Here is a 25701-nt window from a genome sequence, read left to right as displayed (position 1 = left end):
AGGACAGACCGGATGTAGTGTGTTTTCCCCATATTACCTTGAACCAGAACCTGTCTTGTAGGCAAATTAACAAATGAGGCCCATAATTTTAAAACATTATGGCTATAATTTTTATACAACTGGTCTTATCAATATCTGACTGCTCTATCACACTTACCCTCACCAAACATTCTCTGATTCATCACTGCCATGTACCTGGCCCTTTGGCTGTGTTAAACTTGACTTCCCTGTCTTTTCTATTCTGTTTCCCATCCTGGCCAGTGACTGGTCATTTCCCTGTTGTCTCCTTTCAGCTGAGACAAAGGTTGGAATTTTGCAAAAGGAACTCTGTGGAAAATGTGGGGTGATGCATACAACTGTACTGCCGTTGGGAATGGTAACAGTCCCAGCTCTGCACAGCACCGCCCTGCCTGGGAAGCCCTTGCACGTCCTCTTGTCATGTGATCCTTGAGTCAGAGACACCAGGCCAGGCTTATTGGCCTCCTGTCACAGTTGAGGCAGCAGGGCTGTTAGATGTTTGATGCGATCTTCTCAAGGTCGCTCCATGTTGCAGAGGCAGAGCCAGGACCCGGCGGATTTCCTGGCCACAAATCCAATGTACTTAGCACAGTTTTGTGATATGGTGAGACCACTAGTGATTAAGTGACTGTGTGATTGGGCTAACCCAGCTGACAGGGCATCGGCCCCATGCGTTTTCCAGGGCCTGCTGTAACCCAAGGTGAATACACTTGCCTTAGTGAGGCGTGGGCAGCACCCGAGCCTGGTAGAGTTCCTCCCAGGATATGACTGGTTTCCATTTCCATGAGCTTTTATTAAACACCTAGTGTATTTCTGGCACAGCCCCAAGCAAGCCTAGGAGACAGAAGGGTAAATAGAACCACTCCCAGCCTCCTGGCCCCTGTGGGTCCATGTGATCATCTAGACCTCTCTGGCCTTCAATCAAGGAGCCTTCCAGAAGGCTTTGGGGAGAAGTATCTGAGCTTATAGAGGTCTCCTTTCTCTACAGTCCTCCGGGCCTCATATGAACAGGAGAAAGAAGCCCTTACCCAGTCCTTCCAGGAGGCCAAAGCTGCCCTGCAGGTGAGAGGGGCTGGGCCCTGGCAGCCTCTGGGGAGGGTAGGGGGGGAGCAGCAGGAGAGCAGTGGGGAGCCCCAAAGCAGCCCAAACCGATGGCCTCTACTTAGGTATGAGGGACCGAGGTGACTGTTCTGGTGTATCCAGGTCCCTTGATGTGGTGACCAGGCTGTTAGCTGAGAAGGATGTGGTTGGTGATTAGGGCTGGCTTGTTTCTCCAAGAACTGTGGGGAGACCCTGGAGACAGCATGGGCCGGGTGCAGAGTGGTTAGACTGCTGGGCACGCACACAGGGCCCTGGGGAGGTATGCAAGGAGGTACCTAATTCAACTTGGCTGCTCAAGGAATATTTCCTAGAGGGAGTGAGAGCTAAGCTAGAAATGGAAAGATGAGTTAGAGTTCTTCAAGTGAAGAAGGGTAGGAAGGGTATCTTCCCTAGGCAGATAAAAAGCAATGTGTTCAAAGGCATGGAGGACAGGGGGAAAATGTGGAATAGCTGAGGAACTGAGAGAAGTCCAGGATGCCTGGGGTATACGAGTGGGGGAGAGGGCTGGGTTGGAGAGGTGGACAACAGGGCCAGAAGTGAGCCATATGAAGGGGTTGTACTCTATCCTAGAGGTAATGGACAAGGTTTAGGTGGAGTAAATTCTTGGCAGGGGAAAGGTTTAGAGAGAAGAGTGCACCATGCAGTTGAGGAGGTAACATGATATCTGGCTGCAGGAGAGGATGTATAGAGGGGGCAGTGAGAGGTGAGACTGCAAGAATTCATTGAGGCTGGTTTGGATGGGCTTTGAACACCAGGACATTGTTCCCAAGGGTATGGGGAGCCATTTACAGGCTTTCTAGCAAGAGGTGGGGCTGGTGTGTTTCAAGCAGTGGTTGAAGTAGATAAATCCTATGCTGTAATGTAGTGTAGACCAAGGACAGACTAAAGAACCTGAAATAGTCCCTCTCCGGCATAAGGTGAAGTCCACCTATAGCCCCTGTGAGCCAGGCTTTGATCAGCTCCTCCCTGCTTCTCCAGGAGACTATAACCAGACTGACCTCACAGCTGGAGACCTTCCAGGCCAAGATGAAGAGGGTGGAGGAGTCCATTCTGAGCCAAGACTACAAGAAGCACATCCAGGTAGGTGGCAGGACACCTGGGGCCTTTCCTGCTTGAATCTCAAGGGAGGCCAAGGTCAGGCAACAGGAAAGGCCAGCCCCTCTTCAAGGGCAAGGCTCAGACCTGACACTCTTACCTTCAAAGGGCCTGGAGGCAAGAAGATCCCCGTTTCACTGAGGGGGGAAGTAGGACTCAGAGAGAGCCACAGGGATAGTAAAATTCTCAGGCTCTGGATTCAGAGAAAACTCAGTGCAAATTGCAAACCTGCCAGTTAGTACAAGTGGCTTAGCCTATGTGACCCACAGCCACCTCCTCTGTGAAGCTCCTAGCACGTGCCTCATAGGGTGCTATTGGGATAAAATGAGGTGTAAAGCACATTAAATATTTACCATGGGGTTAGAGAGGAAGGTGACTTGTGAAAGCCCAACAGTGAGGTGGTGGCAGAATGGGGAAAAGGGAGGTAGCCTGTGCCATTCTCTATTTGCTGGTGTGATGACGTCACTCTGTCCCTGTCTGTCCCTGTCTAGGATTATGGGAGCCCCAGCCAGTTCTGGGAGCAGGAGCTGGAGAGCTTGCACTTTGTCATCGAGATGAAGAACGAGCGTCTTCATGAGCTGGACAAGCGGCTAATGCTCATGGAAACGGTGGTCCGTGGCTGGGAGTGGCTGGGGGATGTGGCCCCAGGCTCCTGCTTTCTGGGCATTTTCTCTGTAAACCACGCAGAGGGGCCGTGGCTGGAAGGGGCCCAGCCTGGTCCCTGCCAGTTTTCCCTGCCACCCATGCTGCCGGCTGAGGTTGCTCTGTGGCCAGTCTGGGGCGGGCGGTGGCTCCTTATCTTGTGGCTGCTGTGCTTCACACGGCTACTCGTGTTGCTGCCACTTGGGCGATGCTAGGGCAGGTCGCCTGGCCAACCAGGAAAGGCTGGCAGACGCCACATGTCAGGCAGGGACTGAGGAAGGGGGCAGGGCTGGAGGGAATAAGACCAGCGTCAGCAAGGACAGGGCCGGGAGCTATGGGCACCAGGGGCACAGGAGACCAGAGGCCCCAGAAACCTAGGGTTGACTCCACTCAAGACCGTTGCTCCGGGAGAGGTCTCCCTGGCCTCCTGCGTGCCACACACCCTGCATTTTAATCACACCATCTCAAACGTCCCCTATAAATTGAGTTCAACTGTTTTTGTAGAAATGCGTAAAAAACAAACTTTATATATATCATATCCTTCTGACTTTTGGAGAACAAAAGTTATCCTTTCTTCCATGAACTGATGGTGATAGGAAGTGGTAGTGACTGTATCTTTTTTTCTTAAAATCCTCTTGTGGCAAAATGAAAAGTCGTCAACCCTTTGTTGACTCCTTAGTTTTATTATTTTCGGTTATCTTACGGCTCCATGAAGTGTAACATCTAGCGTAGAATGAATCGGCGCTTTCAGGCACCACAGATAAGAGGGAGGTGACAGCACACCCTGTGCCATGCGCGTCTGGCAGCTTCCTGAGCTCCTTCTGATTCGTTACAGAAAGAAAAAAATCTGATGTTGGAGGAAAAAATCACAACCCTGCAGCAGGAGAATGAGGACCTCCATGTGCGAAGCCGGAACCAGGGCGTCCTGTCAAGGTAGCTGTCCTCCTGCCCCCTCTCCTCTCGTCCCCACCCTTGCTGCCACCATCCCAGGCTGGGAGAGTCTCCACGGAGCCTGGGGAATGGATTGGGAGGTCGGCCCAGCGCCTGTCCAGGGGACCTGGCTCCTCTCTTTTGGGGAGTCAGGAAACCCGAGGGGCCAGCTCTGCCCAGAAGCCAAAGCCCCAGAGCCCTAGTTAGTGGCAGTTTGTCTCTGCCCTGGCTGAGTGGGCTCTTCGGGCAAGGCCGACATGGGGAAAAGGAAACAGGAAGCATGCAGCTCACCAGGCCCCAGTGGAATGAATCAGTTCTTAGGGCTTAGTAAACGAGAGCTAGTCTCATGTGTCAGATGTGATTTATTGGATACTGCACATACTTCCTCATGTAATCCTCACAATGACTCTGAGAGTGTGGGCCTATTATGAATATTCCCATTTTACAAATGAGGAAACTGAAATTCAGGGAGGATGAATGGCTCGTCCAAGATTAAGTGGTGAAGCAGAGATGTGGAGCAGCCCAGAGCTGCCTGCCCACGAGGCCCGTGCTCCTCGGTCAACAGATGGAAGGATTGCCTCCTGTGTCCCTGGAGGGACGGGTGGGTCCTTTAGTAGCTGTTCCCAGTAGGCGACCCCGGGCCGTGTCTTTGTCCACAGACAGCTCTCGGAAGACCTGCTCCTCGCCCGCGAGGCCCTGGAGAAGGAGGCCCAGTTACGGCGACAGCTCCAGCAGGAGAAGGAGGAGCTGCTGTACCGAGTCCTGGGGGCCAACGCCTCGCCCGCCTTCCCCCTGGCCCCTGTCACTCCCACCGAGGTCTCCTTCCTCGCCACATAGGGGCAGGGCCTGGGCCTGCGGTGACGCCTGTGGTCACCATGGCCCCTCCAAGGACTTTCCAGAGAAGACAGCAGGAGCCTCTCAGTTCTTCTCGCAGGAAGGAGAGAGGGTGGGAGCGAGAAGGGGAGCCAGGGTGTGTGTGCCCCGGTGAGCCCTGGCGGGGTGGGTCACGTGGAGTCACCCAGGGCACTTTGGAGGCCGCGAGAAGCGTCTTCCCGTGAGTTGGCCGAGGGCGTTCGCAAGAGGAGTCCCTGCTCCCTGCCTTTTTCTGTCCAAATCCAGGAAGTGCCGAGGCTCTTCCCGGGCCAGCCCGTGGCCACCTTGGCTGTCGGACACAAAGGAGACCAGCCCTGGGCCCAGCTGGTCAGCTTTGCTGCAACTCACTGACTTGTCAACTAGCCCCAGGTGTTCCCACCTCTGCCCTGGCCTTCTCTCAGCCTCAGTTTACCCCTGCTATAAAATGGTTGGGGGACTGGTCAAATGCCTCGAGTCGCTGCAGTGTCCCCTCTAGGGTTGTCTGAAGGTCAGAGTTGGGGGAGGGAATAACCCTGTGAACAAGCTGGGGAAGGCGAGGGCTGGATGGCCCCGAAGGTGGGGGCTGGCGGGGCGCAGCCACTTCCGCCACGGAGACAGCACTTGTGGGCCCGAGTCCGGAGTCCGGTCAGCCCAGGGCCGAGAGCCAGAGCTCCCCTTCCCTGACCCGGCAAGGCTGGTCCCTTCAGCCCTCCTGGTCCTCCCATCTCAGTGCAGCCGGGGCACAGGGGCCACCCTGGTGGGTCTGAGAACACTCAGCAGTCGCAGCGGGAGCCTCTTCCCTGTGCACATGAGGAAAGCAAGGCCCAGCAGGGATCCCACGGAGTCGGGACCAGGACCTCACCTGGCAGCCGGGTCTCACCCTTTGCTCGTTTTCCTCCCCAGGCTCTGGGAAGATCAGATCAGTGACTTGGTCTTCCTCTTCCTTCCTCTCCCTGTCCCCATCCACTTTCAGTTTCTCTTTCACTCCTGTGGTCAACTCCTCCTCCTGCCACCCTGAGCCCAGGCCCAGGGCCCCCGTCAGTGAAGAGGGGTGGCCAGAGTAACTGACCTCCACGGGCTGTCCAGCCCTGGCCGTCTGTGGATCTCAGATCCTTCTCAGGAAGCTTCAGGTCAGCTGGAAACTGTAACAACCCCTCGCCCGCACAGAGCACCTCCATCGAAGTGCTTCACTCATCGCTCCCTCCCCTGGTCCTCATGAGATTCCTGAAGCAGCTTCCTACCCCTCATTAGTGACAAGGCAAACTGAGATCCCAGGCCCTGGGCCAGCGAAGCAACAGTCAATCAGCATTTTCCCCCAGTCCTTCTATGGTGACATCATCCCATTCCCCTGGATACGGTCTCCATCCGTTTCTAGTTCTACAAGTTCAGAGGGGACTGTCCATTTCCCCAGCTGGGCAGGGGAAGAGGTGGGGGAGCGGAGCGCTGAGCTGCTGCTCCAGCCGTGGTCAAACAGGCCACCGGGGGCCTTGAGCACACCTCTGGATGAAGCGCATGTGTACTTTTCCATGCAGCTTTTTCCAAAGTACATCTGGGTTACGCTAATTTATTGGACACTAATAGGCCTGACTGGTGGCCAACTATTTTGGGAAACTCTAGGTTCCATCAAGCTAAACAGATCTGTAACTTGTAGGACTCATCAGAATCTTAAATATGCTAGCTAATGTGCACTGCAAATTTCCAAGAAGGAGGTAAAGCATCCAGCATTTCCCAAACCTCTTGGAATAAACCTCTCCTCCTCACCCCTTCCACCCTCCAGCACTTCAAGCTGTAGAATGCACTAGAAAGCATGGTTTTCATTGAGACAGGTGGGGCTGGAGAAGGGGCAAGTTGTGGAGCCGGGTTTGCTCCCTGCAACGTGCAGTGGAGGTGAGAAGGAAATAAATGTTTCCTTTCTATGGGGCGGACAAGCTACGGAAACTAAAAAGAACAAGCACCATCTTATTCATTTAGCCTCTGTGTTCTGCTGGGAGAGGGCAGAGGTGGGTCTTCGCTGAGGACTCCTGCCAATGGCAGGGATCTTTGAAGAATAAATCCTGCAGTCTGGGTTGCCCACCAGCAGTCCTGGGCTCCCTCCTCAGGTACTGGAGCCCCACTGGCCCTGGCTTTGCCCCAGTCTTGGAGGTAGGGCCTGGAGTTAGGGTGAAGGCTGCACTGTGGATGACCTTCAAAGTAGGTCATGGCATGGAGTAAGGCTGAGGTTGAAGTGAGAGGTGAAACCAGTGACGGGTGGGAGAGTGCACAGGGGTGATGGGGTAGGAGGCTGCAGGGAGTGAATGAAAAGGTGCTTCCTGCTCTGGGTGGTGGGAGCTCCTTGGCATTAGAAACGCTGAGGTTCCCCTAGGTACCAACCCCTAATTCTGCTCTTTGCTCTATACCCAGATGCCTACAGCCAGGGAGGTAGCTAAGAAGGGGTAGGGGAGACACAAGGGCTTTGGGTCACGGGGACACGAGTGGAGATGACTCCCCGACCACTCATCTTAAGTAGACCCTGGCACGTTGCCCTGTTTTGTTCTCCGTGTAGCACTCTACCTTCTCTACATGGTCACATTCGTCCATTTCCCGATTCTCCCTCCCTGTTTAGACTATAAACTTGCAGAGAGCAGAAATCATTCCTCTTTTTGACTCTCTCAGCACCTAGCACAGTGTCTGGCATGTGGTGGGTGTTCAGTCATTATTGTTGGATCAGTTAACAGAGGAACAAAGTTTACATTCTTATGCGGTAACCTGAGAAATTGTTCTGTTTGACAAATGAGGAAACTGAGGCCCAGGAAAGGGAAGCGACTTGCCCCAGGTCCCTCAGAGGAGCCGTGTCAGAGTTGAGACGAGAATCCAGGGCCGTCAGATTTTCAGTCAAGCAGTGGTTCCATTCTGCCACGGTCGCTCTCGGCCCCGACCCTAATCCCTCACTCCCATCCCCCTGGCCCAACCCACCACAGACACATGTGCACGCAGCCCCCCTTACTCTCTGCCGACCGTCTGCCCTGGAGATTCCCAGCTGAAGTCCACAGCGATCCCTGGCTCACCCAGAACCGTACAGGTCCCACTGAAGCTCTTAAGTTGTACTGATGTTGCTGAAGCTTGGACAGTGCGTTCGGGGGAGGAAGGCAGGTCTGTCGTGGAGAGAGGGGAGAGAAAAGGAGACAAACATGCTGATTGATAGAGTTCATGGCAGGTGGACGGATGGAGAGATGGATGAAGAGGATGAACGGGTGGAATGGTTAAATTGATAGCGTATGAGTGATTGAGGTGGCTGACCTGTGAATGGATATAAAGAATCAATGCGGGGCCGGGTGAGGTGGCTCATGCCTGTAATCCTAGCACTCTGGGAGGCCGAGGCAGGCGGATTGCTCAAGGTCAGGAGTTTGAAACCAGCCTGAGCGAGACCCCGTCTCTACCAAAAATAGAAATAAATTAATTGACCAACTAAAAATATATATACAAAAAATTAGCCGGGCATGGTGGCGCATGCCTGTAGTCCCAGCTACTTGGGAGGCTGAGGCAGAAGGATCACTTGAGCCCAGGAGTTTGAGGTTGCTGTGAGCCAGGCTGACGCCACGGCACTCACTCTAGCCTGGGCAACAAAGTCAGACTCTGTCTCAAAAAAAAAAAAAAGAATCAGTGTGGGATGGGTGGATGATAGCATGGTGGAGCTGATGGACGGGATGGTTGAGTTGAAGGAGGATGGATGAACGGGGTAGTTTACCTTGCTTGAGGAGAGGGAGGTGGATGGAAAGCCTGGGCTGGTGCGGGCTGGCTGGAGAAAGTGGCTGACCTCATGGAGTGTTATTGAAAGCCGACGGGTTGTGTAGAGCTCCATAATGTAATCTACACATCCCAAACGTGAGGTTACCAAAGGAGGTATCTGTCCCATACCCTCCCCTTCCCTGCCCACCTGGAGCCCTAGACCCACACACAGTTGATGTTGACCAGCAGGTATGCTATAGATACTTGTTTCAAGCCACCGAGATGGCCAAGCAGAAGAGGGAGCCAGCCCAGGAAGCTCAGGGCCAGTGGATGGTGAAGCCCTTCTTCACGTCAAAGGAGACGTCCATCCCAGGGGGGACTCCCGGTGCAGTGTCACCTGGGCCAGGGATGGTCACCTGTCAGGGAAGCAGGGCTGGAAGATGGGTGCACAGCTGCACCACCTCGTAGTAGTCCTCCGTAGGGACAAAGAGCTCCTCCGGGTCTGGGAAGGAAGGAAAGAGAAAAACAAACTTGGGACAGGTTTGTTCCTTCCCAGTGCTCTACCCCACATAGGAGCACGAGGTCCTTCGTGGGGACTTTAAACCCCACTTTCCCTGCCCGTCCCCATTCTCCATGCCCCTTGCTTTGTCACAGGGAAGGGGCCCTGGACTGCAAGTGCTGAAGACAAGCCTACTCGTCCCGGCTCTGTCATTCGTCGTGCACAATAGTGGGAGGTTCAGCCCACTCAGTCTCTGAGGGCCCTTCTATGTGAGGAACACTACAGGAAATGCTGAAATTGAAGTCAGAGTTCCTGGTTTGATTCCCAGTCCTGCCACCCACTAGCTATGGGATGTTAAGCAACTCATTTTCCTCCTGTGAACCTTGGTTCTTCTCAAATGTCGGTTGGGAGCAATAATCGCATGCTGGCCTACTTGGCGGAACTGATAAGAAGCAAACGAGATACTGGATATGAGGCACCGGGCCTGTGGGAAGCAAACGTTCATCAAGCTCACTCAAGGTCCTTTTAACACAATCTCAAGGCAGGTTTGGGTGCACAATGATGCAATGAGCAGGAATTATTTGGGGACTAGCTTTCCAGAGCAGTGCCGTCCAACAGAACTTCCCTGATGATGGAAATGTTCTGTATCTGTGTTGCCCAGTAGCTAACCATTTGCATATGGGCACTGGAAATATAGCTAGTGCAACTGAGGAACTGAATTTTTTTAAATTTTGATTTGAATTAACTTTAAATAGCCACATCTGTTTAGTGACTTCTGTATTGGGTGAAGTGGCTCTAAAATGAGACAAATGCAATGGTTTTTAACTTTGGCTGCCCATTAGAATCACCTGAATGTTTTAAAAATGACAATTCCTGGGCACCACGCCCAGACCAAGTAAATCAGAACCTGCCTTGGCGTATATATGTGTGGGGGTGGGGTGGGGTTTGTATTGTCTTAAAGCTCTGCAAGCAACTCTAATGTGTGGCCAGGGTTGGGAAGCACCAGCTACTGGTTCCCAAATCTGCTGAAGATTGGAATCACCTGTAGCTGCAGTCCCCAACCCCCCTGGCCAAGGACTAGTACTGGTCCGTGGCCTGTTAGGAACAAGGCTACTGGCAGAAGGTGAGCAAGAGAAGCTTCATCTGTATTAACAGGCACTCCCCATCACCCGCAGCCTGCCTGAGCTCTGCCTCCTGTCAGCTCAGTGGAGGCTTTAGATTCTCATGGGAGCACCAGCCCTACTGTAAACTGCGCATGAGAAGGGTGTAAGTTGTGTGCTCCTTATGAGAACCTAATGCCTGATGATCCGAGGTGGAGATGAGGCAGTGTTCCATCCCCTCCCCACCCCATCCCACCCCCCGTGGAAAAACTGTATCCATGAAACAAGTTCCTGGTGCCAAAAAGGTTGGGGACCACTGACCTGTAGGATTTGTTGGCATTACAGGTTTGCAGACTCCACCCGGTCTTAATGGCAGTGGGGCCCAGGAATCTGTTTTCTAACAGGCTCCCAGGCGATGCTGGTCATCAGCCAGGGTCATGAACCTCTAGATGGGACACTTATTACTGGTCTGGTTGGATTTGAGTAAGAGACATTGCTGACTCTACGAGAGTCACGTATTTCCTCCATTGGACTCCGTGACTACTCAGTTCTCCATGGATCTAGCCACAGAATCTCATGGGGGTGGGGAACCTGTGGCCTTGGGGCCACCTGTGGCCTTCTGGATCCTTGAGTGCAGCCTTTTGACTGAATCCAACCATCAAACGGGACAAAGGTCCTGGGTCTAGACTGCAGGCTGTCACACGCTCTCAGAGTGTGCTGTTCCTCTCCATCCCACAGCACCTACTGCAGTTTGTAATTTGATGAGGATTGGTGTGATTATGTCATGAATGTCCGTCTCCAGCCTCCCAGGGTGTGAGCTCTCTGAGAGCTGGGACCAGGTCTGCTTTGCCCACCCTTTGTCTCCAGTGTCTTAGCGCAGTGCCTGGCACTTTGTGGGCACTAGAAAAATATTTGCTGTATGAATGAATAGGTGCTCTGGGCTGGTGGAATTCATTCATTTAGTTTTCATTAATCTAATATTTATTAAGTATCTTCCAAACAATGGAGACATGAAGAAGACAGGCATTAAACAAAAATATAATTATCAGGCCGGGTACAGTGGCTCACACCTGTAATCCTAGCACTCTGGGAGGCCAAGGTGGGCGGATTGCTCAAGGTCAGGAGTTCAAAACCAGCCTAAGCAAGAGCAAGACCCCATCTCTACTGTAAATAGAAAGAAATTAACTGGCCAACTAATGTATATAGAAAAAATTAGCCAGGCATGGTGGCACATGCCTGTAGTCCCAGCTACTCAGGAAGCTGAGGCAGCAAGATTGCTTGAGCCCAGGAGTTTGAGGTTGCTGTGAGCTAGACTGACGCCACAGCACTCACTCTAGCCTGGGCAACAAAGCGGGACTCCGTCTCAAAAAAAAAAAAAAAAAAAAAAAAAAATATATATATATATATAATTATCAATTGGGACCCATGTTATGATGGGAAGGAACAGGGGACCCATGTTATGATGGGAAGGAACAGGATTCTAGGAGAGACAATGGGAAGGGTTTTACAAAGTGCATTGGAAGATGGATCAGGAAGGAATTTCTGGCCGGGCGCGGTGGCTCACGCCTGTAATCCTAGCACTCTGGGAGGCCGAGGCGGGCGGATTGCTCAAGGTCAGGAGTTCAAAACCAGCCTGAGCGAGACCCCGTCTCTACCATAAAAATAGAAAGAAATTAATTGGCCAACTAATATATATAATATAAAAATCAGCCGGGCATAGTGGCTTGTGCCTGTAGTCCCAGCTACTCGGGAGGCTGAGGCAGGAGGATCACTTGAGCCCAGGAGTTTGAGGTTGCTGTGAGCTAGGCTGATGCCACAGCACTCACTCTAGCCTAGGCAAGAAAGCGAGACTCTGTCTCAAAAAAAAAAAAAAAAAAAAAAAGGAAGGAATTTCTGAGAAGTACGGCAATTTAAGATGAAACCTGCAGCAGGAGCTAGTGAGAGCTAGTCAGGCAATCTTCCAGGCTTGGAAGAACTTTCGCCCATGCAGAAGGAATTATTTGTGCAGATGGAATCTCTCATTGAATTTTGAGTGAGTCATGGAATCTTGGAATCCCAGAAAGAGGATCTTAAGAGTCACAGAATCTTAACCTCACAGAACCTTGAAACGAGGCAGAACTGAAACTTGCCAGCAGGTGGCAGTGTTTGAACATTTCCAGCTTCCCCAGCCGGTATGGGGGAGAACTTGAACTTTCTCCTATAATCACAGAAAATGCAGCCCAGAGCAGGGAGATAACAAAGTCTGGAATCTCAGTTCCTTGTTCTGGCCTAAATCACAGGATCACACCATCTCCCTTCCAGATACATTTGGATGGGCCACTCCATGGAGGTAGGGGCTTAAGACAGTGCCAAAAAGATGTCATTTTAACCTGTTTCCCACCCACATTTGCTTCCTTCTGGGGTTTGTTTCCACCTAGAAGCAAGGCTGGATCCACGGCTCCTGGATGTTTAGTTTGTTTCCTTTTTGCACTGTAGAAATATAGCATTGGGCCTAAAGCTTCTTATGTATTTCAAATTATTTTCTTAGGACTGATTCCCAGAACTTAGGTGATCAGGTCAAAGAGAATGAGCAGTAGATTAGCTTTTATGTCTGCCCGAGGCTGCGTCGCAGGAATTAAGGTTCTGGGCTCTGCAGTGAAGGGAACCTGCCTTTCAATCCTGCCTCTGTCACCTGGGCTGACCTTGAGCAAAGGCCATAATTTATCTGAATTTCACTCACTCTTACTGCAAATTAAGAACACTAATAGCCCCCACACTTGTATGCTAGATCCCACTCTCTCTCTAAATAACACTGAGAATTCTCCCCCTTTCTCTTCTCTATCAATTTTTCACCTTCTATCCGATTATTCCCATCAGCATACAGATGCGTTGTTATAGCTTCAATCTTAAAGAAACAAACAAACAAAAAAAAACCCAAAACCCTTCCTTTGACTCTGATTCCCCTGCCAGACACTGCCCGTTGCCTTGCTGGCCTAAGCAGCCACACTCCTGGAGCAAGAGTTCATGCCCTTCCTATCAGGCCTTCGCCCCAGCATCCCACCTGCTCTCCTCTGCACGGCGAGAGAAGTGTTGGCCTGCATGTTGCTGAATCCGGTGATGGATGCTTGGGCTTTGTCCTACCTAACCTAAAAGCAGCATTTGTCACAACTGATCACTCCCTCCTCCTTAAAGCACTTTTCTTCACTTGCCATCCAGGCTCTCCTGAGGTGGTTTCCTCCCGTCTCACTGCACCAGTGAGACCAGTTTCCTCCCAGTCACCTTTACTGGATCCTTCTCTTCTCCCCAGCTCTTAACTTAAGAATGTCTCAGACTCAGTCCTTGGTTCTTCTCTTCTTCCTTGAGGATCTCATCTCCTGAACTCCGGTCTTGTCTAACCAACTGCCTACTTGACATCACTTGGATGTCTAACAAAATCTTAAGCTGGTCAAAAGCTGAAATCTTGATCGTTTTCCCACTTTTACCCCCCCAAATTGCTTCCCCGCTGGCCTTGTTCATTTCAGTTGATGGTAACTCCATCCTTCCAGTGGCTCAGGCCAAGGTCCTTGAAGCCATTCTTGATTCTCTTTCTCATCTCACATCCCCTCCTTCAGGAAATTGTGTCTGGTCAACCTCCAAATATTTGCAGTCTCAAACCACTTCCTACCACCTCCATTTATACCAGTCTAGGGGAGGCACCATCACCTCTTGCCTGGATTACTGCAAAGCCTCCTACCAGAGCCCTTTCTTCTGCTCTGGCCTCCTCAGCAGTATTCAGTATTCTCAGCACAGGAGTCTTGAGTGACCCTTCAAAAAATATGTCATATCCAGACTATATATACAACTGTACAACTGAACAACAAACAAGACAAACAATTCAACTTAAAAATGAGCAAAGGAATTAACTAAACATGTCCCTAAAGAAGACGTATAAATTTTGTCCAAGAAGCACAGGAAAAGAGGCTCTACATCACTAGTCAGTAGGGAAATGCAACTCAAAACCACCATTAGGTAACATTTCATAAAGACTAGGACAAATATTTTTAAAAAATAAAATAAAATATGGCTGGGTGTGGTGCCGCACACCTGTAATCCCAGCACTTTGGGAAACTGAGGCAGGAGGATCACTTGAGGCCAGGAGTTTGAGATCAGCCTGGGCAACAGAGCCAGACCTCACCTCTACAATTTTTTTTTTAAATTAGCCAGGTGGCCGGGCGCTGTGGCTCATGCCTGTAATCCTAGCTCTTGGGAGGCCGAGGCGGGCGGATTGCTCAAGGTCAGGAGTTCAAAACCAGCCTGAGCAAGAGCGAGACCCCGTCTCTACTATAAATAGAAAGAAATTAATTGGCCAACTGATATATATATAAAAAAATTAGCCGGGCATGGTGGCGCATGCCTGTAGTCCCAGCTACTCGGGAGGCTGAGGCAGGAGGATCGCTTGAGCCCAGGAGTTTGAGGTTGCTGTGAGCTAGGCTGATGCCACGGCACTCACTCTAGCCTGGACAACAAAGTGAGACTCTGTCTAAAAAAAAATAAATAAATAAATAAAAAAAATAAATAAATTAGCCAGGTGTGGTAGTGCACATCTATAGTCCCAGCTACTTGAAAGGCTGAGACAAGAGGATTCCTTGAGCCCAGGAATCTGAGGCTACAGTGAGCTATGATCATAGCACTGTACTCCAGTCTGGGTAACAGAGCAAGACCCTGTCTCAAACAAAAAAAAATGTGTGTGTGTATATGTATATATAAATGAATGAGTGTTGTCAACGATCTGGAGAAGCTGAAAATCTCATAAGTTGCTGTTGGAAGTATAAAATGGTACAGCCACTGTGAGAAACAGCTTGGTGGTTCCTCAAAAAGTTAAAACTAGAATTACCATATGACCCAACTATTTCATTTCCAGGTAAAACCACAAGAGAACTAAAAGCAAGTATTCAAATAAGTATTTGCATACAAATGTTCATTAGTAGCACTATTCACAACATCTAAAAAATGGAAATAACCCAAATGTCCATCAACAGATAAATAGATAAGCAAACCATGGCATATTTATAAAAAAAGGAACATTATTCAGCCATAAAAAGGAATGAAGTACTGATACATGCTACAATGTAGAGGGGCTTCCAAAACATTATGCTAAATAAAAGCCAGATACAAAAGGCCACATATTATACGATTCCATTTAAATAAAACATTCAGAATAGGTAAATCCATGAAGGCAGAAAGCAAATTGGTGGTTGCCAGGGACTAGGGGAATTGGGAAGGGACTGCTCAAGGTGTATGGGGTCTACCTTTGCAATGTTTGACAAAGCACTGATGACACTGTTTTGGAGCTGGACAGAGGCAGTGGTTGTACATCATTGTGAACATACTAATTGCCACTCGGCTATTCATTTTAAAATGGTTAATTTTATGTTATATGGCTTTCACATCCCCCTCCCCAGAAAGATCATGTCCTTCCTTTGCTCAATGCCCTGCGATGACTCAGAGGAAAAGACAAAGTCCCTATGAGGGCCCCTGAGGCCCCACATGATTTGGTCCTTATCTCTCCTCTCCGGCTGCTCTCTCTCTCACTCCTTGCGCTCCAGGCACGCTGGCCCCCTTGCTGCTCCCTGGACATGCCAGGCCTGCTCCAGCATTTGCTCCAGCGCTTGGTTTCGTGTGCCTGGAACACTCTTTCAACAGATAGCTGTTCAGCTCTGCTGACTTCCTCGTCTCCTCCGCGTCTTTGCTCAAATATCACTCTCTCACTGAAGCCTCTGCCAAACACCCTACAAAATATAATACTGCAACTTTGCCTGCCACTCTGGGACTCCATCTACTTTTCCTTCTTTTTGACCACAGCACTTGCTTCCTACTAATATACTGTCCTATGGCCTTAGTGTGTGTCTATTTCCCCGCTGCTGGAACGCCGACTTCACCGGGGCGGGGGCGGAGGTCTTTGTTTCATTTGTTGATAAAGCTCTAAAGCTCCTAAAATAGTTCCTGGCACTTAGTAGGTGCTGGATAAATATTAGTTATTAATAGATGAATTGTGAGGATTAAATGTGACAATAGCAAGCAAAGTGCTCACAGTAGTGCGTGGCTCATAGAAAATGCTCACTAAATGGGGCTACTGCTATGATGCTTAACAAGACTCCACCTCCACCTTCACTGGATCCAGCCCCTTCCTAGTCTATCTCTGAAGCAGTTGCTTTGACTGACAGCAGATCTCATCTTATGATTATTTTAAGTTCTTAGTCTCCCACTGGAGTCCACTCATCTTTCTGGTTGCAATTTGACATGGCTCTCATTCAGAAGCCGAGGTTCGGCTGAGTCCATGTGTTCTGGGCCATCTCAGCCCTCTGTAGTTTCCATATTGCAACACTCTAGACTTCACTGTAACAATGTAACTACCTGTCTTCCCTGAAAGTAGCAGCTCCATGAAGGCAGACCAGGGAGCCACTCCCACTTGCTCACTCAGGTCTCCCAGCTCAGTGCCTGGCATGCAGCAGGTGCTCAGTATTTGTTAGGAAAATGAAAAAGTGGAAGAACATATTTTCCAAACAGATTTCCTTGTTAGAGGGTTAGAGGTCTCTGAACTAGAGACGGATTCTGAGGCCACCCTCTGAGGCTGCTTTGGTTATCCCCATCTGTCAGATGACCCAGCTGGAACTCAGAGCAGTTCCGAGCCTTGCCCCCAGAGACGCAGGGGCTGAGCTGGCAGGGAATGGAAGGAACTGACCTGTAGTACAGCCCACCTCCTCTGGGAAGTCTGTACACATCCCTCTCCTGGGGAAGGCCAAAACTCTGTTTCTCTGGCTTCCCAAAGAGTTTATCATTTTTCCATGTTCCAGCATTTGCCCCACAGCCCTGGGTTACAACTGCTGGTCTCCTTGTCTCCCTTCCCCCTGGAATATGCGCTCCCCAGAGCCAATGGGGTGCGGACCCTGCAGCCTTGGGCCGCACGTGGCCTTCTGGATCCTTGAGTGCGGCCTTTTGACTGAATCCAAATTTTACAGAACTGGCCCAAGGTCAAATCCAGGCTCCACAACCTAGTAGCCGTGTGGCCTTGGCAAGGAACTGGCATTCTCTGGGCTCTCCTTCTCAGGAAAGTGGATAAACGTCACAAAACCCGCAGGCGGTTGAGCCCTGGAATCCGATCAGGTAGATAAAAGTGCTCCGCCTCTAGCAAGCCTCAATTTTCTGTTTCGCTACAAAGCTTTTGGAGGAATGTGTCCAGTACTGGGAGTCAGGAGCCCTGACGTCTAGCTCAGAGTGGCCGAGTGACCTTGGCCAAATCCCCTTGCCCCTCTGGGTCTCAGGTCTGGAGTCTGAGGACTGACATGGTTCTCCTGGCCGGGCCACTCCGGCTGGTGACATTCTAAGATTCCAAGCGCAAAGAAACTTGCAGGGTGGGGGAGGAGGGGGTCGGAGGCTGGAGGGGGGAGGCGGGCGAGCCGGATTGGCCTCTGTGCGCCACGTGTCCGACCCCGAGCCGCCGGCAGTCCTGCGGCCCGCCCCTGCGCCGGCTGCCGCTGCGCTAACGGGCTCCGACCCAGCGAGCTCCGCGTCCGCCTGCGACTAGACGCTCCGCCGCGCGGTGAGTGGGTTGATCCCGGAGAGGGGAGTCACTCCAGGGGACCCCAGTCCTGGGGGCTGCAGGGACGAGGGGACGAGCGATAAACGCCCAGGCACGGGCTGGTCGATGCCCCCGGCCGCCAGCGGGAACCGGAGGGCGCGGTAACCCGAGAGCGTCGCGGCTGGGTGTGTCTGGGGGAGCGCAGAGGAGCAAGTCTAGGGCCCGGCCGAGGAGCGCAGGCGGAGGGCGCCCTGGGGGAGGGGAGCCCCGGCTCTGCAGAGGGTGTGGTCGAGGGCTGGGGGCGCCGGAGCTGGGGCGGGACCGGCTGCTGGTGCTGCCGCATTTAACTTAGGGGGTTGAAGAGACATCGAAGGCCACGGGTTGGGGGCGGCTGGACGCGGGACTAAGGACCCGCAGGGAAGGGTGTGGCCGAGGACAAAGACTGGAGAGTGGGCCCCTCCATTTGCATATGAAGTGGCTCCTGTGTGGTGCTGGGGGGAGGGCTCGCTGCGAGAGGGGGATGGAGGACCTGCTGTCCACACCTGCGGGCCCATAGACCCCCTTTCCTCTTCGGGCCAGTGCTCGTCCACTGCTTGCCGATGGAGGAGTCTCCCAGCTGGGCTCCCAGGGCTCTTTCTGCTTTCCCCAAGCACAGGCCTTCCCAAAGCCTGGGGGCTTCAGATGACTCCCACATGCTAGAAAGGCAGTGAAATACCCTGAATCCGCATCCCGACTCCTCCAACACTTTGCATTGTGACCTTGAGCCAGTGGCTTTCCCTCTCTGAGCCTGAATTTCCTTCTCCAAGGAAAGCTGATAAACTCAGCCAGTTTCAGAGGAAACGATGGCTGTGAAAATGGATTTATTTGTCAGCTGCAAGGAACCATTACAGGTTTGAGAATCCTGATCGTAGGTTTAGGAAGCCCAGCCCAACCCTTGTAGGGCCTAGAAGGGGAAGGAGGTCCTTTGGGAGGGCTACTGTGGCCACTGCTTCCTCCCTCCCCCTCCTTTTCTCTAAACTCTGGTGGGTCTTTCTGACAATTCCAAATTTGGACATATGGCTCCGGGTTTGTGAAAGGACTGGTTTCCCCCAAGAGTCTGCTCTTTTCCCCTGCTATTCCTTCCCGCCTTGCCCAAAACACACCTTCAATTGCTGGCCATGTGGATGCAGACAGGATATCCTGACCTGCTTAGCCCTTCGAGGAGGAGCGGTGAGTGACCGCCCCAGCTTCAGCCCCGTGGACCCTGACCTTCCAGCTGGCAGCCCCTGAGCCCTGCAGAGGGCACTGGCCTAGCGGCCAGCGGGAAGCCAGCGTCCAGTCCAGGTGCGCTGGGGGTTCTTGAGCAAGCCCTTTCCTCTCTGGGCCTTTGTTGCCCGCCTTTGGCAAAGTCGGCTAAACTGGCCGCCACTTAGCGGGTGTGCTAAGATTTAGGATTCTGGGAGTTGGGTGGGGCCGAGGAGGGCGGGAGGCAGAGGCTTTCGTCCCCCTCTGCAGCTGTGACAGTCACTCATCCGTCTCTCTTTGCCTTCTACCCTTTGTTCCCAAGGGTACCTCTGCTGGGATACAGAAAATATTTGCGGTTTCTAGGTAAGGGCCACAGCTGTTGCTGGGGCAGAATTGGATGTGAGTGTGCAGACGAGGGGGCTGCCAGGAGAGGCCTGGGCCTGGCCCTGTGGGGCTGATCTCCTGGGATGAGGTGGGGGAGACTGCAGTGCTGGGTCGCTGCCAACCTCTAGAACACATCTGCACTGCAGCACCCAGAGGGAGCCCTGGGCCACCAGGCTCTAGCCCCAGTCCCAGCCTCTGCTCTGCCCCTAACCAGCCAGGAGCCCGGGGCACACCTACTACCCGCCTGGGCCTCAGTTCCTTCCTCCCTAGAGAGAAAAGGCCTGTGCCCAGGGCACCCAGCTGGTAAGATAGGTTGGATCTGATGGCTCTTCTTGCTGTACCATTCTAGGACTTTCTGCAGAGGCTTAGTGGAGCCATTAGCCTCCCCTGACCCTGCCTCTCCAAGATGCTTCCTGGGAGGGGACAAAGCACAGGATGTGGTCTCTACTGTGATTCCTAAGCATGCTTGGCCCTCCAGTCACCCTGCCAACAGAGAGAGGACGCAGGGGGTAGTCTTTATCTTTATAAACTTTGCTTGGAATCCAGCCACATCCCTTTCTTGTTGGGGTTGAGAAGCCCCAGCAGAGACTGACTATGGAGAAATGACTGTCCATGGGATCCTTGAGCCTTAGATTCTCCCATCTGTATGGTGAGGATGAGGTCGATACCTTCAAGAGGTTATGAGATGGCAGATGTGAAAGTGTCCTGTAAACTGTAGAGTGCGGTAAACAGACAAGCAAGTGCTGCTGCTGTAATCTCAGAAGGGTGCGGTGCCTGGGAAGGCAGGCCACCTGAGCCTCAGGTTCCCCTAGTGTCAAACGAGTTATCTTGGTGCTCCTTAAACAATAACAATAAAACAGTAACCACTACTATTTATTGAGCCCTTGCAACTTACCGGGCCCTGGCTGAACGCTTGCTATGTTAGATGCTGTTATTATGCCCATTTTGCAGATGTGGAAACTTCAGCCCTCTAGAGTTTAAGGGAGAAATACTAATTATAAACACTTATACAGTATAGTGTTTCCCTTGGGCCAGGTCCTCTTCTAAGCACTAGACTTGTCTTAATTCTTTTCATCCTCACCATAACTCCTATGATGTAGGTACTCTTGTTATCCCCATTTTTCATATGAAATGGGCACAGAGAGGTTAAATCCTTGCCCAAGGCCACACAGCTACTAAATAGCAACCTCAGGCTTCAGTCTGAGGCCTCTCTGTACCGCCTCACAAAAGCGACAAGAACTGGGATTCAAACCCAGGCCAGACCAGTTCCTCTTCTGGGGCAGACAGATGATCTTCTTGGGGCCTCGTTCAGCCGAGGGTCAGTGGTTCTGGGTCAGGAGAGGGAAAGACACTGCTCTCTAAGAAACCCGAGTGCCAGGAGCAGGGGGGTGTGCCCAGGCACAGAGCCAGGGACAGCGTCGCCCTGGGTCATCAGAGCTCAACCTCCCGGAGGGCTACCGAGCTAGTCCTAGGCATCTACCTGCGGGCTGAGGGAGAGGCCATCAGGAAAGGGGAAAGAAGGAAGGACCTAGATTTTATAGGCCAGGGGCTTCCAAATGGCGTGGACACACCTTGCGAGGCACTGAAGATGATCTTTTGGGATATAGGAAGAGACTGTTAGACCTCTCTCTCTTTTTTTCTTTTAACCCGGCTTATTTTGGAATGTTAGACCTCTTACTAGTAGGTATACTTTTAATGTCATCTTTAAAAAGTGTATTTCTTCATACAGGATATGGCTGACAAAGAAAGTATAGTTCTGTTTATCATGATAAATGCTAAATGTTTTTCTTTTGTTACTGGTTGTATGTGGGATCAAAAAACATCTGCAGAGTGCTGCATGAGACCACTGCCAGCTGCATGGGGGCAGGAGCCCCTCTGTCTCACTTTCTCTTCTACCTCCAACTCCTACCAGTGGGCCTAGTTTGCAGAAGCTGCTCAGTAAATTTTTTTTTGAAGAATGAGTCCCTGCTTCATATCTGATTTTTTTTTTTATGACATTGAGCAAGGTACCTAACCTATTTCCTCTCCTAGCTGTAGAATGAGGAGGAAAGCACAGTTTGAAACCACGAGGCTAGATGGTTCCATTTGTTGTGTGATTTTTCAAGGAGGTCACTAAAGAAAACGTGAAAGCCACATGGTAGATTTACCCAGCAAGCCTAGGGAGCCACGCCCTGTGGTACGGGGTGCAGAAAGAGGCATATGCAGTCATTTTCATAAAAGGGTCAAATCATGGCTCACGCAGATATAAAATGAACATGTGCTAAAGATTTTATTTTACTCATTAATCAATGACCACAGCCGGCGGTTGTTGTAACCAGCTCAAAAGAAAATCTGTAGACACCTTTATTGAAAGTAATATGCAATTAGAGGCAAAACTGGTTTTTCCACCTGAGGGGCAGGAAGTCAATTGGACCTTTACCAGACTGGAGAGAATGAGAATGTATTAGAATTACTTTGTATTACTGTCAATTATCTGCAACTTATTGAGCTGTAAAATAGCTTGAAGATGAAAGGCTAGAGTCGGATCCCCGGATCCCCCCCCCCACTACAGGGCAGCCTCAAGGCCACCTGTGGCCCTCCAGATCCCCAAGTGTGGCCCCTCAACTGAATCCAAACTTCACAGAGAAAATCCTAGGGGTTCTGTCAAAAGGCCACACTCTAAGATCTGAGGCCCATGTATGGTCCCAAGGAAGGTTCCCCTCCCCCATAGGGTTTTCCTTTGAAGTAGATTTTTTTTTTTTTCTGCAGTACCTTGGGGCTGCATGTGGCTTTCTGGATCCTTGAGTGTGGCCTTTTGACCGGACGCAAATTTTGCAGAACAAATCCCTGTTTTAAATTTTTTTAAGGGGGGAACACCTACCGCCTGACCTCTTCCTCCAGAACAAATCCTTTTAATAAAGAGATTTGTTCTGTGAAGTTTAGATCATGGTCTAGGGGCCGCACATGGGGATCCATCCGGAGGGCCACATGTGGCCTTGGGGCTGTGGGTTCCCCACCCGGCCTTGCAGGCTAGCACTTCCATCTGATGGGGGAATGATAAACCTTCCATGGTGGACCCCAGCCAGCCTGATGAAGGTGGTTTCAGAGCACTGGGTGATTCAGAGCAAGAAGAAAGCCCTCCTTGATTCTTAGAAGAGGTGGCATTTGAATTCAGCAGAGAACAGTGGTTCTCAGCCTCTTTGGCTGTACATTAGAATCACCTAGGAAAGTTTTTAGAAATTACCAAAGCCCAGGACTCACCCCAGGACAGTTGAGTCAGAATCTCTAGGGGTTGACCTTATGCTTTGGTAATTTTGAAAAACTCCCAGGCTGTATTTATTAATGAAGCAGAATTGATAAGCACGGGTCTAGAAGGCTAGAAGGCTGGATGGAAAATGCTGGCGGGAGGCATTCTTGGTTTAGCAGGGGAGAGGGTGAAGAGGAGGGAGGTGAGAGCAGAGAAGTCAGGAAGGATAACTAAGGGCCTGAATGCTGAGCTTTCCGCATTGAAAGGCACCATTGGACGCTAGTGAGCAAAGAGGTGACATGGCTCAGTGCAGACCGCAGGCACTCCTCTGATTGTCATACCCAGTACCCATCTTTGGAGACCACTGCTCTAATGATGGTGATTGTGGTAACGGAAAGCACTGTTTATTTATTAAACATTTAATCTATACCTGACTATGCTAAGTATTTTACCTGCCTTACTTCTTTGAATTTTTTCCCAAAAACCTTACGACATTGTCATTTCAGAGATGAAGAAATTGATACTGAGAGAAATTACATAACTCACCCAGGGTCCTAAGTTAGGAATTTGCAGTGTCAGGATTTGAACTCCTGCCTCCATCTCAAAGCCTGGGTTTATCGCAATGCCACACTGCCTCCTTTGTAATGTTTGCGCTCATCGTAACGCAAGCTACCGTTTCCTGAGCCTTTACTGTGTGCCAGGCATTGTGCTAAGTGCTTTTCATCTGTTATTTCATTTATTTCTCAGTACCTGTAGGTGTCTCCACATGCATTTTGCAGGCATTGAAATTGAGATTCAGTTTAAGTAATTTGCCTAAATCACAAACGACTGGGGGACAGCTGTGCCTCAAAGCTAGCTCATGCCTTCACATGACTTGGACAAGACGCTGGCCCTATCCGGCCCTCCTGGTTGGGCAGGGGTGAGCTGCTGTCCCTCCTAGAGTCAGCCAAGAGCTCCCAAAGGGGAAGGAAGGAAATGTGCTTGATTACAGGGCAAAGCACTGGGGTAGGGGTGTGTGTGTGTGTGGGGGGGTGTCTACAGCACCACCGAGCCATCCAGGTGACTCTAGCCCTGCATGGGTTTCTGGAATGATCAGTTGTGATGAGCCCTCACGGAAGCTCAGCCAGGTCAGAAGAGATCCGCGGTTCCTGGGGGATGGAAGTTGCATATTGGTGTCCTGGGAGATAGCCCTCAAGGACTGATAGTCCACTGTGCAATCCCTGGCTGAAATCTATACAAAAGCCTCTCACGTCTGCTCTGGATCTTCCCAAAGAGGGAGTGATATATTGTCTCCCGTTTATAGATGAAGAAACTAAGGCTCAGGGAGGGAACCGGGCTTGTCTAAGGTTACAGAGGGGTAGACTGGGAACTAGAACCTGGGTCTTGTTCTTTGGTCTCTTCCTGATATCCCGATGCAGGCAGGGCCCACGGCTGGATGGGGGCTTCTTACGACTGGAGCCTATGACACAGAGATGTTGGCTGCTGCCTGGGCCCTGGCAAGTCGCTTTCTCCCCCTGAGATGCCTTTACCCCATCTAGAAAGTGCGAGGCTTGGAGTAGTGGGTTGCTAGGGGCCCTCCTGGGAGTCTGCAACATTGCGTATAAAGCATTCAGCCAGTTTGAGCCGTATGGTCTGGGAGGGACCAGCGGCCCTCTTTAAGACACGCCAGGGCACACGACACATCTATGATTAGCTCCAGAGCTTTCCTGAACCCTCAGAGGAGAGACTGTTGGAATCGGCAGGGAGAGTGGCCCTTTGGACTGTAATCTGAACATGGTGTTCTGGAAGGATCTTGCATTTTAGGTACACGTGAGATGTGTGCATGCGCATGAGGCATGCTGAATCTGCTCTCGGAGTGGAGAGTATTTTCCTGAAGTCTTAGAAGCCCCTCCTCTGAGCCATCTCTCCTCGGAAAGGGGCTCTTGTCCAGATGGGGCTGGGCTACAGCCAGCAGCTGAAGTTTCCACTAAAGAGGCCAAAAGAAAATGCCTTAGGCCTGGAGGTGCAGGTGACAGGCCTCAGGCCTCCCTCCCTGTGTCAGCTGACTTCCTGGGCCTCATTCAGTCCCTGTTTCTGCTTGGGTTCCCCTGTGCCCACCATCCCCCAGGCCTGGAGAAAGAAACCGAGAGCTGGCGTCCAGCCTGATCTTGGGTAGATGTGGGGTGCTCCCCACCCCCTGCCCACACACATGGGGGTGTGTGTGTGTGTGTGTGCGTGTGCAGTTCCCGTTTCCTGGTGAGAGCTGCACATTCGTACCAAGGGGCCCCTGGTTGCCAGGGAAACAGCAGGGTTTCCTCGAGCTGAGCTGAGCTGCTTTTGCAGGCAGATCTGTCCTCTGCCTTCACTCCCGGCCCCATCTCATGCCCGTTCTCTGCGGACTGCAGTTTGGGGGGCTTGTAATCAGGCAGTGGGGATACATGGGCAAACGCTACCAAGCCCCTGTCATCAATTTCCCACCAGTACAGCAAATGCCACCGTCTACTGAGAACATACCTTATGCCTGGCCCCTTATGCTCTTGATGTAACTTATGTCTCAACCCCCAACAACTCACCAGGCAGGAAAGGGAAAGGCCCGATTTTGTGCTCGAAATAACCTTGAACTCAGAAGTGAGCAATAAGTCCATGATCACATAGTTAATAAGCGATAAAAGAAGCATTTGAACCCAGGTCTGTGTCTGACTCCAAAACCTACGTCTCCCCACTGTGTCACGCTGACTCCAGTGTCCCCAAAGTGAGGGCAGATTATGGACTTAAGCCAAGGGCTGGTTACTCCAAGATTTCCTGTAAGTTTGAGGGGAGTGGGGACTATGTGGAGAATGGAAAGCATTGAGCTGGAATGTCCCCGTAGTTTCTACCCTCTCTTCTAGTTCTGTTCCCTGGATAGTCTTGCTGGGTAAGCCTGATTGGTTATTTTTCCTTTTTAAAAGCAATACAGTGCTCGCTTTGGCAGCATGTATACTAAAATTGGAACGATACAGAGATTAGCATGGCCCCTGCGCAAGGATGACATGCAAATTCGTGAATCATTCCACATTTTTGTAATTTTAAGACTGATTCTAACGTTATAATTTGCAGTTGAAATCCTGACCAAGATTTCAGAATCAAATTAATCATAGATATGACTAAAATGTTATAAATTAAAAGATTCAAATATAAGCCTCTACATGATATAAAGTTATGTTCTAAGTTCTATAAAAGGAGCAAAGATGTGCTATATACACTGATTATATAAGAGGCACTGGTGCACTGCCAAGTGTATTTGTAACATACAAAAGTGCAATCGTCTTAGCCAAAATCCATCTTATAAAAAGTAAATAAAAATATTATAAATTAAAAGATGCAATCATCTATCTATGTTTGCTATAATAAAAACCAAATGCTCAATTAA

The 25701-nt window shown here is 50.9% G+C and overlaps 2 protein-coding genes, 1 long non-coding RNA gene and 1 other non-coding gene across 8 annotated transcripts in view; 3 read left to right on the top strand and 1 right to left on the bottom strand.

Moving 5' to 3' along the window:
* The window catches only part of CCDC69 (coiled-coil domain containing 69), a 31353-nt gene extending 26589 nt beyond the window's left edge, over positions 1-4764 (top strand). The window contains exons 5-9 of the mRNA XM_012740877.3: positions 1007-1080; positions 2098-2199; positions 2706-2825; positions 3692-3789; positions 4446-4764. Coding sequence (XP_012596331.2) covers positions 1007-1080; positions 2098-2199; positions 2706-2825; positions 3692-3789; positions 4446-4623 — 572 coding nt within the window. The 3' untranslated portion in view covers positions 4624-4764. The remainder of the gene's footprint in view (positions 1-1006; positions 1081-2097; positions 2200-2705; positions 2826-3691; positions 3790-4445) is intronic.
* A 2592-nt stretch (positions 4765-7356) lies between these two features.
* Positions 7357-18694, bottom strand: LOC105858036 (uncharacterized). Its single transcript, XR_001147941.3, has 4 exons — positions 18622-18694; positions 8760-8845; positions 8363-8484; positions 7357-7769 (listed from the first exon to the last, which is right to left on the bottom strand). It is a non-coding gene; the product is annotated as an uncharacterized LOC105858036 (long non-coding RNA).
* ANXA6 (annexin A6) overlaps positions 17395-25701 on the top strand; it is a 51967-nt gene continuing 43660 nt past the window's right edge. Inside the window, exons 1-2 of one of the 5 annotated variants that reach the window (XM_012740874.2) lie at positions 17412-17500; positions 19026-19066. The gene's annotated coding sequence lies outside the window, so the exon portion shown is untranslated. Of the gene's footprint in view, positions 17501-17642; positions 17665-18673; positions 18689-18787; positions 18803-19025; positions 19067-25701 lie in introns of those variants that run through there. The other 4 variants (XM_075996232.1, XM_075996231.1, XM_012740873.3 and 1 more) reach the window with 4 other exon arrangements.
* Positions 25248-25351, top strand: LOC142863408 (U6 spliceosomal RNA). Its single transcript, XR_012914176.1, has one exon. It is a non-coding gene; the product is annotated as a U6 spliceosomal RNA (small nuclear RNA).

This window comes from Microcebus murinus, chromosome 21, assembly GCF_040939455.1.
Source record: "Microcebus murinus isolate Inina chromosome 21, M.murinus_Inina_mat1.0, whole genome shotgun sequence".
NCBI classification, from domain to species: Eukaryota; Metazoa; Chordata; class Mammalia; order Primates; family Cheirogaleidae; genus Microcebus; species Microcebus murinus.
Note: the sequence above shows the minus strand (reverse complement) of the source record. Positions and strands in the feature narration are given on the sequence as shown.